At 34.7% G+C, this 17,690-nt stretch overlaps 2 protein-coding genes across 2 annotated transcripts; one reads left to right on the top strand and one right to left on the bottom strand.

Moving 5' to 3' along the window:
• Positions 1-3,611: 3,611 nt before the first annotated feature.
• Positions 3,612-5,277, top strand: CBG18397 (the record flags this gene model as incomplete). The annotated part of the gene is made up of 3 exons (XM_002642346.1): positions 3,612-3,718; positions 4,458-4,580; positions 5,121-5,277. 3 exons carry the CDS (start codon positions 3,612-3,614, stop codon positions 5,275-5,277), a joined length of 387 nt encoding a protein of 128 aa, XP_002642392.1.
• A 639-nt stretch (positions 5,278-5,916) lies between these two features.
• CBG18398 lies at positions 5,917-8,609 on the bottom strand (the record flags this gene model as incomplete). Its single annotated transcript, XM_002642347.1, has 8 exons — positions 5,917-6,038; positions 6,514-6,594; positions 6,734-6,846; positions 6,891-7,028; positions 7,076-7,390; positions 7,810-8,021; positions 8,378-8,473; positions 8,517-8,609. 8 exons carry the CDS (start codon positions 8,607-8,609, stop codon positions 5,917-5,919), a joined length of 1,170 nt encoding a protein of 389 aa, XP_002642393.1.
• Positions 8,610-17,690: the final 9,081 nt, after the last annotated feature.

Here is a 17,690-nt window from a genome sequence, read left to right as displayed (position 1 = left end):
ACAAACTCCGTGTGGTTCGATTTTCATGTTGTGACGAGAGAAGTCGATGAATGCCTGAAACATTTAAAACTTAACAGTTGAATAATTTTAAAAAATAGATTTGGGATAAGTTTGAGAACAATCTAGATTTGGTGTTCAAAGTAGTTTAGAAACGAAAAATTCTGCTATTTTAAAATTTCAGAATCCAAAGTTTTTTGTATGGTTTTAAAAGATCGAGCCGAACTAAACCCTAGAATGAATTGTTGTCTGGAATTTTCCAGAAATTTCGAAAATTTCTGTTTTCACTGAATGACAAATAACTTCAATTTGAAGGGGTACTCCTATCAAAAATTCAATTTTGAACAGAGTTTAAAAACTCCAAAAAATCTGAAAATGTTGGACCATAAACCCTTAAAATAAAGAAAAAAATCTGAACATGGCCCGCAACATCGAGGTATTAAAAGTCCAAATTAAGCCGGAAATCTCCCCTATCATGAGTTCTAAATCCTCAAATTCCCCGAATCGAAAATTAAGATTTATAATCTCTACACCATCTGAAATCGGAAGCCGTTTAACATCTAATTTCCTTCCCACCTCATCAAACATGTTTATACTAGAATTTTAAATCCTCATTTGCTCTTTTTTCTATTTCTGGAATGTTTGAAGAGAAGATTTTTCGTGGGAATACTTTCATCTTCGGATTATCCTGTTTTGTTTATCAAAGAAAAATTCAAATTGTAGTTATTTCTGATCATACATTCTTAGAAAAAATGATGAAGTCTTTTTTATAAAAATATATTTCTCAGACGGTGTAGGTAGACTGTGAAACCTCAAATTTACAGTCGGAATTTCGTGTCAAAGGTTTTCTTCGGAAATTTGACATTCGGATGAAAACCAAAATCCTAACATTTTCTGTGTTTTCAATGAGCCATAACTTTTTTTTTGAGCATGATACACAAAAACTATCAACTACAAAAATGTAGTTTTTCAGTTAAATTACAAAAATCTCATAACAAAACTTGAAAACTTTCAATTCTGAATCCGCATGGTTTCATCCAACGAATGACCTACAGGGTGGCGCATTTTACTCGAACTAAAGTTTGTAATATCATAACATTTGAGTAAAAAGTTGTATTGGGCTCATATTTGGAGTGCAAAAATTCAATAAATTCATCTGTAAACTGGCCAAGTTTCAAATTATTCGATCAACTTTGAGCTGAGTTATCGCTTGTCAAAGTTGCTTCATCTCATGAAAATCACAAGAATCATTACGCCGTTTATTTTTTGGACGATCATAGCAATACCTAGACTTGGAGTCGCTTTGAAAACTTCAGTAGCTTTGAATCAAACGTAAAATTATATTTCTACCAATTTTCGCGCTTTCAGGGTAAAGATATACCCATTTTTATCAGTCAGGATGATTGTGTGCCCTAGCTACTCCAGCTACATAATCTATGTGGCTGAAAATTGCTAATCCTAGCAATAAATCTGAAATAAAATATAGGAGATCTGTTTGTCACATTAGTATCCTAAACAACTAAAGATCACAAGAGAACTGTTATGTATGTGAGGAACCCCAAACGATAATAATCTCGGCAAGAAATTCCTCATTAAAAATGTTTTTGGTCAGGGTTTTTTGACGCACCCGATTCCTTTGGATCCCGAATGATTATTGATCATTTTCCCAGGCTTTTATGACTCGAGTCAAGAAAAGTTTTTTGAATAACCTTTCAAAAGAAAAAAGATGGATTTGAAAAGAAGGAAAAAAGGTTTTCATCAAGTACGGTCTATGGATAATCCTATTTCTTCTCACCCCCCCCCCTCGTATTCCATCCGTCCATATAACATCTAATCCTCTTTTCTTCCTCACTCTAGTCTCTTTTTTCTCACTTATATTCCTCTATTATCCTCCTTCAACCACCTCACTACTCATCAATCTTCATTCTTTTACTGGTCTCAAATTGCCAATCGTTAGATTCCTAAAAGTTTTTATTCCTTCTTCTAAATTACCCCCATCACCACATGTTGCTAATGATTATGAGTTTTTGATTCATCCAATATGATTCAGTGTTTTTGTAGAGGATTCTTTAGAAAATAAATGTCGTGATGTCCATTTTTCTATTCTGTTTTTTGCTCATGAATCTGATGAAAAATTCTGAGGTACTTCTCCACTTGACCAGGGAAGGAAAAACATGGGAAGAAGGCGGAAAATGCGTAAGAAGTGTTCTATGAGATTTTGAGAATTCGCTAGTCCAAAATACGAATTTTAGAAGTTTGACTGTCAAAATTTCGATTTACTGCTCTTTAATTTTTTTCAGAAATTCAGAAATTCAGAAATTCAGAAATTCAGAAATTCAGAAATTCAGAAATTCAGAAATTCAGAAATTTAGAAATTCAAAAATTCAGAAATTCCAAAACTCTAAAATTTCTGAAACTTAGACTCCTGAACAGTCAGAAAATTGTGAAAATCTAAAAACCGAAAAATTTGAGAAATTCCCAAGAAATCTACAGAAACTACAAAACTACAGAAATCTGGAACTACAGTAATCTAAGATTTTTAAAGATATAAAATGTATTTACAGAAGTTTATTTCAGTTATATTTTTTCATTTTTCATTGTTTCTAATCTTTTTAAAAAATTGTTTTTCAAAATATAAAACCAAATTTTAAAAAAAGTTCGATATCTTCACTTTGTCCTAACCGGATTGGAAACTTTTTTGGCAACCCAACATCATTCTTTTCACAAATATTTTTTATTTTCCAAATTTTTATTTTAACTATCTATGTCGTTACAAAATACTTTTCAGTCTGAACTAACAAACCAAAAATACAACTTTTTGCAAGCTTTTGTATATTTGCAACGCTATGGAATTCATCATGGATCTCATAGATTAATGTGATGAAAAATATTATTTTCAACATTTTTCATATTTCAATAGCATAGAATGGAATCACAATTTGTTGATTTTGAACAAAATGTGTTTCTTGCTTCGGGTGTAATACAAAAGGGAATGCGTGTCAATCATCAAATGTGTCCATTCTCGGTCTCCGTCTCTTTATATTTCTCCTCCTCCACAAGTGATTCATCTTTATCAAAAATGTATCTTTGGAGAGTTACATTATACCCACGAGTTCATTGTCACTTCTGAATAGCTTCCTGGATTATAGTCATTTTGTCTTTTTTGTCTTTCTCTCTTTTTTACGACCTTTTTTTCTAGAATTCGCTATTTCAAATACTCGTTCCCTCCGACCTTTATCATTAAAAACGCTACCAACTGTCGACATCTTTGGCTCAGTTGGTTATGCGTGCGTTTTGGGTCCACAGCCAACGGGTTCAAATCTTTTCGATCAAACTTCTTTTGAAAATTTCGATTCTCAGTTTTTAGTGATGTCCTAATCCCTTCAAGTGAATTGAGCCCATATAATAAACAGATGACTCGTTTTTCTTTCCGGAGTCTAACAGATCATCATATTCTGTTTCCGCCACGTCATCTCCCCATGTAAACTTGATTTGTCTTGTTTGAGGACAAGAAAGAACACTGTGGTGTAAAGTGAAAATACCTTTCATTTGCCTCGCTTTCATCTACTTCATTTGTCTTTTCGAGACGAATCATTCTTTTTGTTTTCAGAAAAATGGATACAGTGGTACCTGCTCCGAATGCTGCTACAATTGAAAATGGGACAGCGAACAGTGGATATTTTACACCAAAAGGGTATCTCAATCAGAATATTGTCAAAGAGTAAGTTTTCTTTTCCAAAAACGTTTTGGCTTGAAATTGTGGAATTTAGAAAATGCTGAACCATTCGAAATAGTATCCATTTTAATAGAGACCTAAGTCGCCAACTTTGAGCTTGATTATCTTGATTCCTGTGAAAGATGTCGAAAATTTGTCAACTGATAAATTGTTTATCATAATACCAGCAATATTTTATTAGTTTGCAACTTTTTGATGTCTTGCAATCTCAGGCATCGCCGGTTACTTCTGGCCGGAGCTTGGTCAGATTCCGGCAAAGACATTGTGGGAAGCCGGTCAAGATCTGACAAATCACCGGCCAGCTTTCGACCTCTTAACACGCAGCGCCTTCAAATTCCGGCCAAAATCTGACCATTGTCCGTCCCACTGTTGTCAGTGGGCAGCTTCTGACCAAAATCTGACCAAAATCCGTCCAAAAGCCGAACCCCCTCTCAACTTCCGTCCAGAAGTTGCAAGTTGACAGCCGAGAAAGCAATTGAGATAATTGAGCTCAAAGTTAGAATAGGCTTCTATTAGAGTAGATACGGTAGTTCCTGTTTAGTGAAAGTTCAGGATGGACAAGTTTTCTTTCCAATAGACCGAAACAATTTGAACCGTCTCGATTCATTGATTTTTCATTTTGAACTTTTCTAGGTCTCCACCATCCTGATTATTCGCTTTCCTGAACCCTAAATTCTTCTGATATGATTCATCTCTAAATTCCTCAACTCCAAACGTTTTGCAGAGCCGAAGCAGTACGAGAAAAACGAATCGAAAGTCCACGATTCTCGACGACGTCATCAGAATACAATGTTCCAGTGTCTCCATCGTCTCGATTTCCTTCGTCGTCACCACTCATCGTCATAAGGTAATTCATATACTTTTAAAAAGAAGTTTCTATTATTAGAAAGTTGAGTCATTTCTTTTGATTGACTGTATTCTTACATTAGTGATTTTGAAAAAAAGTCTAGAAAACGCACCAAATTAATATGACGCTACTTTTAGGTTATTTGCCATGTTGGTCTAGGGAAATCCACTCGTGAAAGTTAGGCTATCATGTTAAAATGCCCTAGACAACACAACAGGTTATATCAGGGTGTTTCTAGGCTATTGACCACGGTGGCCTAGAAAACGCAACTGGCAAAAGTTAGGCCACCATGACCTAGAAAACACACCCAGTGAATTGCAGATCATTTCTAGGTGATAAAAATGGGTGGCCTAGAAAAATCATGTTGAGAAAGTTAGGTCATACACTGATCGGGAGGACAACCCTTCAAAGTGTACTCAAAAAAGTTAATAATATCAGATGCTACTGGATTGATATAGGATTAATATAAACTCGAATCCAGATTCAGTTTTCATATTTTCCACCTTCTAGATTTGACCCAATAATTTCAAAAATTTTCAGTCCTCCAAAAGATGACGCCACTCCAATTACTGTACTTCCAACCGCAGTCCGTGCCATGCCAGATACCCATCACAGAAGTCTTATAGTTGCCATAATCGCTGCTCTTCTTGTTTTCACCGCCGTCGTTTTCATGCTCCTTCTTGTCATTTTTTCTTAAATTTCCTCAAAGTATTCCTCCTCATTTCCTCATTCGTCACATGGCCAAATTAGTCCATTTTGTTGTTGTAAATTACCCCCCGGAACATATTTTTGTATTTTTTCGTTGGTCCCTTCCCTCGTTTTCGAATCTTTTACGGTGTATTTTTTGTCGTGCTCAATTTTAATAATTATGAATAAACCAATTTCTTTTTTTTAAGAAAAAACATAAGACACAATGGGATGAAAGGAACAAGTTGACTAGAAAACACATATGCACACGAAGGTGCCCAAAATGATTTGAAAAACCAAGCAAATTACATGTAAAACTCTGACGATTCCCGTAAATAAAAAACATAAACATATCCAATTTTAAACTAATTTAAAAAAAAAGCAAAATTAAAAAAACAAAGACAGTTGAAGGAAAGAAATGCGAGTGAGGAGGCGGCAAAAGGGAGGGATGGAAAACAGTCATGGAATGTTTTTTTTTTGACGGAGAGAGAAAGAGAGCCCAAAGAAAGAAAGAAAAAACGGATTTGGTCAATTACACAGGAAGTTAGAAGCTGTAAAAAAAGGAACAATAGATCACCCGGTATGCAGCAAAAAGGTCAAAAACTAACAAGTGAGACTAGAAGAGAGGAACAAGAAAAGAATTAATAAATTAGACTGGAAGCTCCGGTCGCTCTCGGAATGCATCATCTTGACCACGTTCAGACCGAGAGATTGAGTATGCCGTATGGATGATGGTGTCGTTTTTGGGCACACGAATTGCGCGATCGATACCTTGAATTATGGAAATTCGATATTTCAGGATTTCAGATGTTCATAATTTCAGAATCTCAGAATTTCAGAATTTCAGTGTCTTTTATTTTCAAAGTTTCTGATTTCTAGAGTTTCATAACTTCAGATTTTCAGGAATTTACATTTCCAGAATATCAGAAACTCACTTTCAGAATCTCAGAAAGTTCAGAACTTTAGATTTTTCGGAATTTTAGGACCTCCGGTTTTCAGATTTTTTGAATTAAAAAATTTCAGAGCATCAGATTTTCAGATTTTCTGAATTTCAGGTTTCCAAATTCTAGAATTCTAGATTTTTACATTTTCAGATATTTAGAAATTCAGAATTTCAGAATTTTAGACTTTCAGACTTTCAGAAGTTCCGAATTACAGAATTTCGAAAATTCCGAATTTAAAAATATCGAAATTTCGGGAATTTGGAATACTCTGATCCCCTTTTTCAAATTCCCCCATTACTCACCGAAAGGTTTCAGATGGTAGATGAGATACTCGAGCACATACATCAAGTTCGGGCTGACGTAGTGGAAGGAGACGGCATAATCTGAAAAAATGAGTAAGCAAATAGAGCATCAAGCCGAAAACAATTGATCTTTACTTTTCGTTTGTTGACATGGTCGTCAAGAGAAAGAAAGAGCAAGAGAAGAAGAATAAGATCAGCATCATAAAAAGTAAGAACTAACCAGAGCAACATGTCGGTCCTTGATCCATTGGATAGTACGTATACTGCCAGAACCAGAACTTTGGATCCACGTGACCAGGTGATAGATGATGTTCCGGAACAAATGGCATGAATCTAAACAAAGCCAAATTTGGAGATTTCTAATTAAAATACTCTACCTATGATGTCCATCTGCATCTCTTGAATCTCCAGCCTTCACTCCAACTTTTTCCAAGCATTTTCCCATTTCTGCATCCTCGGCTCCTCCATGATTCTGAGAGCACAAGGACTTGTCAGGAAGTGCCACTTCAATGAATCTGAAATTTTCCATCTTTAAGTACTTCGATATTCCCTTTTTTCTTACTTCTTAAGAGCCTCTCTACTCAGTACATATCCAGCACCTCCACTATGATAACCTCCTTGTGTGAATGGTTTGAATTTGCATCCGAAATGAATTGGCTCATCCGGAGAATGAGCCAAAAGCATAAACCTGAGATTTTCCATAACCACATAGGTATCGTCATCGGCTTTCAGGAACCAATCAAAATCATTCAAATGATGATCATAGATGTATTTAAAGGCTCCTTTCGTTTTTGCCCATAAATAGTCTCGACCCTCGGATACATTTAAATTGATGGCTGGAAGTTCCGCGTCCTCTTCAGATGACATGAACACGTATCTGCAAATTTCAGAAATTGCTGGACGGGATTTAAAAATTACATTTTCGGCAGAATGTCAAGTACACAAAAGGCAATACATTTGACAACGACAACTACAGTAACCTAAATAAATGTTTATATTCAGAACTTATTTTCGTCGTTTTTTGCCATTTTTCCCTAAATAAGTCAAAAATTATAAACTTTGATTGTGAAAAAAAATTGACTGAAATCGCACGGAAACCGAGAAAATAAATCCGGAGAATAAAACTATTTTTAAGTTACGGTAGTTGTCCGGTGTTACTTGCCCACAGCTCCGATTTTTTTGTACCAGGGTATCTGATGGGATACTGTAACTGCAGCATTCCAAAAAACTTTTTTTGAGGAACTTATTTGTAAAACAGCTTCCCTATTTTTCATATTTCAGTCATCAAAAACTCACTTATTACATCTCTTCGCCCAAGTGGCTTTGACATGTTTCGCTCGTTTTTCATGATTCTGTTTTCCAGTGAGAATCCAACAGAATACCCGAACCTTCTTTGCCACCTCATCTGCGATTACACTCTCTCCATCGTGACTATGTGATGAGTCGTTCGAATGGAATTGAACGGGTGCGAAGTTGGCATGATGATCGTCCACTTCTTCGTCGCCGTGCTGAAAGACTTCTTCATTGCTCAGCATTGTATTCTAATTCCAACCCTCCACTTTGCCCTCAATTACCTCCATTCCTGAGAAAGATATCAGAAAATTGTCAACTGATAGATTGATTATCGTAATATCACCCACAATTTATTAGTTGACAGATTTTTGATATCTCTTATGGGAATCAAGATAATTGAGCTCAAAATGACAGTTCGGGCGGGCTCCTATTAGAGGAAAAGGTATTTTCTGTCTATTTTTAGACAGGAGCCATGGCTTGAAAAAAAAATATATATATATGCCCGATACTTTCTCGAAAAAGGTAAACAGTAAGAATAAAAATCAGTCTTATTCATGTTTAGTCCACTAACCGGATCATTTCCATGTGCATGATCGTGCTCTTCCAATTGTGGATCATTGCGATTCGCTCTGATGATTGCTATCCGAGATGCTGCATCATAGGCTGACTGAAATCTTTTCGATTCTTTGATTCAAAAAAAAGTAGCTCACATTTCCCGATTGAGAGACAATCGACAGTGTCAAGCCGAGAAGTACGCCGAGTGCCACGTAGGCGATGGGAGAAACTCGAGGCCAATTTGCCATTCTATCAGCACATCTGAAGATTGAAACGGGATTTTTGGCATAAAGATAAATAAGGTCAGAAAAAAGTTAAAGGGACAGGGTGACAGATGTGCCAGCTAGCGAAGGGTCATAGAAATTAAGGTCATGTACGTGGAATATACCATTTTTGATGGAAGTTTTGGAAAGAAGTGGTGTAGTCTGGGTTACACAGATTACTGTATTTTTTTTCAGGAGTAATACTTTTTTTTCAAATTACAATTAAACGAATTAATTGGGAATTCGCAAACTAATTGGAATATGAAACTTTATATGAACGAAAATTCGTTTACCAGGTCAATGAGATTAGAAAACGATATGTGTGAAAACCAAAAAAAAAAAGTAAAAACTACTATTTCGGCCAAGAGATGACCCTGAAGAAAAATAGAAAAAGGGTTTTTTCTTCCTCTTTTTTTGCTATGAGATGTGAATAGAAAACGAATGGAAAAGTGACAAAAGATGTGGATGGGGAAAGGTATATGTTTTGAATACAGTGACAATATGCCACGTATTGTTGATTGCAAACTCAAAAAGAGTGAGAAAGTAGGGGAAAAGGCGAGGGTTGTACCGAAAATATGGAAATTCGAATGGAGAGGAAGAGGAAGAGAGTGAGGCAGGGAGCTGTGGCAATGAGTAGAGAAAGAGCGTGAAAAATGAAGAGAGTGGGTAGAGAAATGAAATGAAGGGAGCAGGAGAGATGGAGAAGCGCAGAGATATTGGAAAGAAGAAGTGAAAAATAAAAAGAAGAAGGAAGAGAAGGAAGAAGAGGAACAACTGAGTTTAGATATGTATATGATGGGAATGTTTAAATTTTGGGGAGCCCCAAGGATCCGGTTACTAGAGGAGAATCAGAAAACGAAAGATAGGGAGATTTTTGAAAATTTTTTATTTTTCAGAATAAAAAATACAGAGGCAGGAGCCTAAAAAATAAAGGTTTATGGTACTCCTAGAGTCGAATTTTATAATTTAACATAAACTTTTAAAATGGGAAAATGAAAATTCTAACTAAAGATTTCCGAATATTTCAGAATGGAACTTATATTTTATGGAAGCTACAGATTTTGAGAGTTAGAATTTAAAAATTTCGAAATATTACTGTATTTATCAAAATAAAGGTTTATGGCACTCCTGAAGCGGAATTTCATAATTTAAACTAAAAATTTGAAATTTCGAATTCTCGCCAGAACTAACGATTTCCAAAGATTCTAAAAGGAACTTCAATTTTTGAAAAGTGGTCAACTGATAAATTGTTTATTATGAAACTAGAAATGTTTTGCCAGTTGACCCATTTTTGACATCTTGCATAGGAATTGAGATTATTGAGGTCAAAGTCAACTAATAATTTTCAAAGATTCCAAATTCATAGTTTTCTTTTGTTTGAGAGCTAAATAAAGTTTAAATTTTTGGAAGATTACTGTAGTATTTATCAAGGACTTTTAGGAGTTTCAGAGAAGTTAGAAAATACTAAAATATTCTCAAAACCCACAAAATAATTATACCTGCAGGTACCGTGAAACCTCTAATAGAAGGGTTTCAACTTTGATCTCAATTATCTCGAGTTCTGAATAAGATATTAAAAAGTTGTCAACTGACAAAATGTTGATCACAATATCAAAAATATTTTGTCAGTTGTTTTTGTTCTGCTACATTTTACAGGAATCGAGATAATTAACCTCAAAGTTAACAGTGTGGGGTGCCTTCTATTGCAGGTTTGAAGGTAAACTAAATACAAAAAAAAATACTAAACAGAACAAAAAAGTAACAAGAAGTTTTTTGTTTAAATCGGAGAGAGAGGAAGAGAAAGAGTCAGTTGTGCACTCACATCTGGACCCCTCCCCTCGTAAATTCTCTAATTCTCTTTGATCTCTACACTATTTCTCTGTGATGCAGAAGTCTGGACCCGTAGTATAAACAAAAAAGTTTTGTGGAGGAGACGTGGAAATGACAGGAAAAAAGAGAGAAAAAAGAGAAAGAGGATGAGAATGGCAAAGCTTACATTAGATTTGAAATGGAATAAGATAAAACGATGTAGTCGTCGGAAAAATAAGGAATCGGGCGATATGTGTGTGTGTGTGTTTCTCTTTTCTCGAATCAAAAGCATCGCCCTCTCATCAAATCGTTTCTCTTTTTTTCGCCTTCTTCTTTCCCGACGGAAAATGACATTTTTGGAAACGAAAAGCTGCTTTCTTATTGTCTCTCTGGGTGTCTCTGTTTCTCTAACTACCATCTATCATCGAGAAATTAATATGTATTGATCAAGATAGTTGTTTGTTTGAGTTTGAGAAACTTTTTGAACTTTTCGAAAAATACGAGAATACCGTAAACACACTAATAGAAGGCCACCCACACTGTCAAGTTTGAGCTGATTTATCTAAGTTTCTGTACAAAATATCTAAAAGTGGTCAACTGGCAAAATGTTTATGACAATATCACTAACATTTTGTTAATTGACCACTTTTTGGTATCTTTCGCAGAAGTCTAGATAATAGAGCTCAAAGTTGAAATACCGCAATCTCATAGTTCGAGATCTTTTGGTTTCTTGAACTAGAAAAAATGGAAAAAAAAAGCTTGATGGTGAATCTTTTGACAAACATAAACAAAATATGTCTGACAACAATAGAAAAGAAAACAGAAAACATTCGTTCTCAAAAAATTTGAATAGGCCTTGAAAATCTGAAGAACATATTTTTTTAGCTGACTGAGTGAGCTGATAGTGAGTGAGTCGAAACTTTCAAAAAAAATTATTGAGAGGGGGATAAAGATTTCAATGAATGAACAATAAAAAAAAGTATTCGAAAAAAAGTATAAAAAAAAGTATTTATAGAAGACGTTATACCATAATTCATCTGAAAATCGGAATTAATTGGCACCTAGATACCGTATAATCTGCAATAGGAGGGTCCCATGACTTGTAACTTTGACCCGATTTCACTCGATTTCTATCATATATATATATAGAAAAGTGTTATTTGATAAAATATTGGTGATATTATGATAAACAATTTATTAGTTGACAATTTTCGCATATCTTCGGCAGGAAATGAGATATATTAGCTCAAAGTTAAAGCTAGGGGCTTTTTTACGGTAGTTTGGTTTCTTTAAGAGGTGTCAAAAAACGGTTAATTAAAAACATTATTTTGGAATACTATACTTTGTTCAAAACCTATTGAATTAATCTTCGCAAAATTGACAATTGGAAACGATTCAAATTAGAATTAGAAAAAAAACTCTCTAGAATTCTGGTACATCTCACCAGAACACACCATCAAAAAGAGCCCCCAAAAGTGCAAAAAAAGACGGTTGGAACACGAAAGTGTCAAATTTCCTTGGCTCTTCCGCCACTTCGAAGAAACAAAAGTGATGACGAGAACCTCCTCCCAAATGAAAAAAGTACTACTCTGGACTGTTTGCCAAATCAAATAATTCTTGTTCTAACACTCTTCCTTGGGGTGTTTGCCGAAAAGTATTCGCACTTACTCAAGAAAAAGAATACATATGGTTTTTTGGAGAGTGGGTTCAGTGAGCAAAGTTACAACATTTTGTTCCGGGAGTTCAAATGAATATAGTTTCTCTAAAATTGAAAGTCAGATGAAGCCTAGAAAATAGAGTGGAACTCATACCGTGTTTCCTCTAATAGCCCACCGTGGTCAACTAGTAAAATATTGGTGATATTATGATAAATAATTTATCAGTTGACAATTTTTTGATATCTTTCACAGGAATCTAGATAATTGAGCTCAAAATTGATTGTTTGGGTGTATCTTTGAAAATTAAGTCAGATGAAAACTAGAAAATAGACAGGTACCTAATAAAATTAGGATCTCAGAAACCCTCTTTTTGAAAACATGGAATTAAGCTTTGAAATATACTTTTCAAGATTTTAGTCAATTTTTTCAGTTTTCGAAAACAACTTGTTTCGAAACATTAAAAAATGTTTGGCTTTTCAAATTTAATGATTTCGAAGTAAAAATAAAAAAGGAAAATTCAAAATTTTATATTCAACCACAACATAGTAACTTCTACAAGCTGCAAACTTCGTACAGTGGTAACAGAAATATTGGAATGACACTAAAATGATCCAAGTGCCCATAGACTGTATGCACAGCTGGACACCGCAGCAATTTCAAATTTGAAACGTGGCCAAAAGTCTCTGCCTCCTACACTTTGCCTACTCTAATCCGCTCAAAGTTTGACCTTCTTTCTCTCTTTTTTTAGTCGCTGTCATATCCAATTGCCACGTCACACATCTCATAAACAAGGTCTTCTTTCAATTCCTCAGTTGAAAAAAAAATGTAGGAATTAGTGTCCGGAAGAAATGGCAGACATGCCAAGGACAAATTTATAGGAGAGAGACTCGGAAAAGAGGGACAAAAAACCATATATCTCGCCATCGCTCACAAAAGAAGAAGAGGGATGGTTTCGATTTCAATAATCGCATATAATTGCGCTACCGGGTTCCCAGTTTTTTTTGGCCGTCGACATTGAATTGTTACCGATTGATGACGGGCGGTACGAGTGACGAGACGACTGGCGTGGCATCTGTTTAGGATATGAGAGATAGAAAAGGACTCGAGGACGAGTCCGCACGAATCAGTTAGTGATTTGTACAAGCTTGTCTCGACCCTCTTACGCAATGGTCAAACTGAACCAATATTAGAAAACGAGCAAGACTTGATATTTCGGGAAAAGGAGGAAAAGAGGCGAGCGGAAATAAGTACAAGTTGCGAAAAATGGTTTTTGAAAGTCAAGTTCAAAAACTTTATAGAGAGGCTATTAGAGTGAAATCCCTAACAGGACTCCTAACTTTTAGATTTAAGCCAATTTTTTCGGTTCCTGTCAAAGATATTTAAAAAGTTGTCTAACGATAAATTGTTTATCATAATATCAGAAGTGTTTTGTCAGTTGACGCATTTGTGATATCTTGGGTAAGAATTGAGATAATTGAGCTCAAACTTGACAGTGTGGGTGCTTTTCTATTAGAGGAAATACGGTAGGTTGGCTAGTGTAGGAGACTCTACTTTTTACGGTTTTGGCACACTTTGGCTGTTTTTATGAGCAACCTGAAACTACAGAAACATTGATTGGGTAAACTTCAAAATTCAGTTTTTGGAACTTTTCGTTTGGATGAAATTTGACAAAACATTTTTCAGCTAGAGAATCAAGTTCTACTTACTCTCAACACTTGAAAAAAGCCTAAAATTGTCTTAAAAAGCTCGAAATAGAGACAAAAGGCTTCGAATCACCTAAAATCTGTAAAGACTTAAATTTGGGCTAAAATGACCCGAAATAACTGAAACTGGCAAAAAACCGTCTAATTTCGAACTGATCCCTACATAGTCCAAATAAGACAAAAATTTATTTATTTATTGATTTATTTACGATTGCAAGAATCGTGGAAAAAAAACATTAAAATACATGATAAGCAGATTCCAAATGGATAAATAATGAATTCTAGTGAGAATAGTGAATCAATAAAGGATGGCTCATTTTAGCTCAAATGTGGCCTGAATTGGCTGAAAATAGACAAAAATGAGTCAATTCGGCTCAGAAAAGTATTCAAAAAAAAAAAAAGAAATGAGCTAAAACGGTGGGAAATCACTAAAAAATTCTCAAAATTTTCACTGAACTCTTTGGATCAAAGTGAGCCTAAATTGGCTTAAAATAAACTAAATTGGCCAAACTTTTCGGAATACTGAAATCGAGAAAGCGAAAAGTCTTTCGAAAGAGATAGGGTAAAAAAGTCGACTATTTTTAACTGGAGGATTACCTCTCCTCCCAAAAGAAAAAAGAACAAAAGGAGTCTGGATTACACAAACAGAAAACTGTGAACAGTCGACACATCCGGTGGTGGTGCCAAAAAAAGAAGAAGACACATGACGTGATGGTGTAGATCATTTGAATAATATTATCGATTTAGGACGAGAACTGATAAGAGTAGAGTTATTTGGTATCAGTTAGGGTGTGGTCACTATATGTGCAAATATATACATAGTAAAGAGTATTTAGTTGATTTAAAATCTCCATTTTAGTGCATATTTGGAGTGAGAGAGAGATAAGGCCTTTTGTTACTTTTGCAAACACCCCGAAAAAGGATCGAAACGTGGAACATGGACGAATAAAGGTGTGCAAATACAGTGATTGTAAAACGGCGAAAAACGAAACAAACGGAAAAAAGAGAAATGGAAGAGAGAGAAAGATGCTTTACGAGTAGCTTTGCGCAACACCAAGAACCCCCTTTTTATTAACTATCGATTGTTTCGCTTTTTGCAGAAAAAAAAGTTTCGGATATTAAAAAAGAAATTGAGGTCAGTATTGCAGGGTGGCACACAATTAACCGTACTGATAAAAACGGGTATATCTTAAGGCATGAGGATCTTTGAAGCCCGAAAATGGGTAGAAATATAATTTTACGTTTGCTTTTAGCTAATGAAATTTTCAAAGCAATTACTCAAGTCTAGGTATTGTTAAAATTGTCCAAAAATGAGCGCAACTCTTCTTGGTGATTTTCATGAGATGAAGCAACTTTGACAAGTGATAACTCAGCTCAAAGTTGATCAAATAGTTTGAAACTTGACCAGTTTACTGATAAATTATTTGAATTTTTGCCCTCCAATTTTGAGCCCAGTACAATCTTTTACTAAAATTTCAAGCTAGTACAAACTTTAGACTGGGCAATTATGTGAATGAAATTGGAAACTTTTTTCCCGTATATTCCGAATATCTGAATATCTGAAATATTCCGAATATCTGAATTTTTATACTTCTGGATTTCCGAAACATTGGACATTTGAATTCTCTGATTTTCAAACTTCAAAATTTCCGAAGTTTCAGATCTCGGTATTTCCGAGTTCCCGTTTTTCCAATTTTCCGAATTTCTGAATTAGAATTTTAGAATTTCAGAGTGAAACCAAAATGTTTGAAGCATAGGAATGGTTAGAATTTTCGCATTTTCGAAAAAAATAATCAAATTTCGTGAATCAGAATCTCCGAAATTCAGTTTTTGAGAAGTTAGGGGATTCAGAAAGTCAGAATTTTAAAGTTTACTGAACTCTTTTTTTCTCTCTTTTTTCAAAACTAAGACTAAATAATTATTTTCACAAAATCACCTTTTTATCAGATATAGTGTGGATAAGAAAAAAAATAGAGGGGTTGGACGGAAGTGACGTGAAAATAATTTTCTAAAGTTGCACTGTAGGAATGGAGTAACGTCTCCAGATGACGTCAGAAACAAAATTTCAAAATGAAAAATAGACGGGCAACATCTCGCTGCTATTTCTGATCATCTGTGAAAATTTGAGAATTTTTGGTCTACTGGGGACTTCGCTAGGGTCGTGGAACCGGGAACAAACGGACACACAGACAGAATTTGGTGATTGTTAATAGTATAAGGAAATCTGAATTTAAGGAAGATTTTTGATTTTTCGAAATTATCGGATTTCTCAGACTTTTTGGAATTTCTGATAATCATAGAATTTTCAAAGGACGAAAATAACCGACTAGAGTCGAGTTTCCATCTCCCAAATTATTTTTGATTCTCACAGAAATTTCTTAAAGAAAAGTACTAAACTTCCAACTGCACAAAATAGCAAAACGCTTCATCCTATCACACTTTTGTACATTTTAGCAAAATTAACTATTTAGACATTTTCCTCTAAAAAACCAGAAGTTATAATATGAAATGTACATGACCTTTGAATTAGCAAATTACCTGGAGACATAAATTGTTAAACACTAAACAGTTTCGATGATTTGAAGTGGTTATGTACGAGTGTAAAACATTGTTTTCTCATGTTGAAGTGGTTTTTTTTGACAAGAATGAAATGGAAAAAAGAAGAGAGTCAACTTCTAAAAAGGAAAAGCTTCTTGATTTTTTTAATGTAAAGAGAAGAGATCATGAATAATAGAAAAGTATTTGAAGGGATGAGAATGAAAGAATCCTGGATTGCGAAACTTAGAAATTGTTTTTTTAACCTAGAGTTTGGCGACTCTCAAAGTTTTGGATTTTTACAATGTCGAATTTTAAAATTTCGAATTTATGGCAAAAATAATTTGGAGTATACTAAACTTCGAATTTTCTAATTATGGATTTCAAAATTAAAAGTTTAAAAAAAATCTCTGGAGGGTGAGGATTTTTAGAATATCGAGAATTTCCAATACGGGTTATACATATTATGCATATTATGCAATTATGCTATATTATGCATATTATGCTAAAACTTCCAGAATTAGCGGGAATTCAAAATTATTTCCCAGTCATCTTCCAGATGTTTCTAAGCCAAATCTTGGTTTTCAGGTCTAAAAAATAGATTTGGCGTACTTCTAAGTATTCGTAAACAAAAGCATATAGTTTTTGAACTAAAATTATTTGTATCTGTGTACACTATAAACATGACGTTTCTAAAAAAAAATCAAGATGTAGAAATAGAATCTACACATTCGAAAACATATGAAAATGTTTCTGGAAAAAAGAAACATACACAAATGTTGCCGATGTAAGCATCGTATCTCATAAATGCCATAAAAATCGGAAAAGGAGAAATAAAACGGTCACTAAGGACAACTGAGCGAGTATCTACGATACGAATGGGCATTCTCCCTCCTTCTTTCTGCTAACCAAGTCGTATAGAAAAGAAAAAGAAGAATAAGAAAAGGAAAAGGGTAGATGAGAACGAAAAAAAATTGAAGGATTCACCGAGGAAGCAGGTGGCCGGCTAATTGATCCTTCAAATAGCCGGTTTACAGGTTTCCATTTAATGCACCAAAAAACGGATGAAGTGAGACGTTTTGAGACGGAAAAAGAAGAAAGAAGGAAATGGAGATCTTGGGAAAGTGAAGCCAAAATTGTACGTATTTATCAAATCACCTTTTCTCACATTTCCAAATGTGAGGTCAAATGCATTGGGGGATTTGAGGTGAAAGGTATCTGTAGTATGAAACCAGGCAGAGAGAAAGAACATTCGGTCGTTTTTTAGACATTTAATCCAGTCGGTGTAGTGTCTGAATATGATATCCAGTCGGTGAGAGAGACCAAAGAATAAAAACAATTGAGATATAAATCACCTTCAA

The sequence above is a fragment of the Caenorhabditis briggsae genome (genome assembly GCF_000004555.2).
Source record: "Caenorhabditis briggsae complete genome, chrIII, whole genome shotgun sequence".
Lineage (NCBI taxonomy): Eukaryota > Metazoa > Nematoda > Chromadorea > Rhabditida > Rhabditidae > Caenorhabditis > Caenorhabditis briggsae.
The sequence above is the reverse complement of the archived record's forward strand: the minus strand, read 5'-3'. Positions and strand labels throughout refer to the sequence as shown.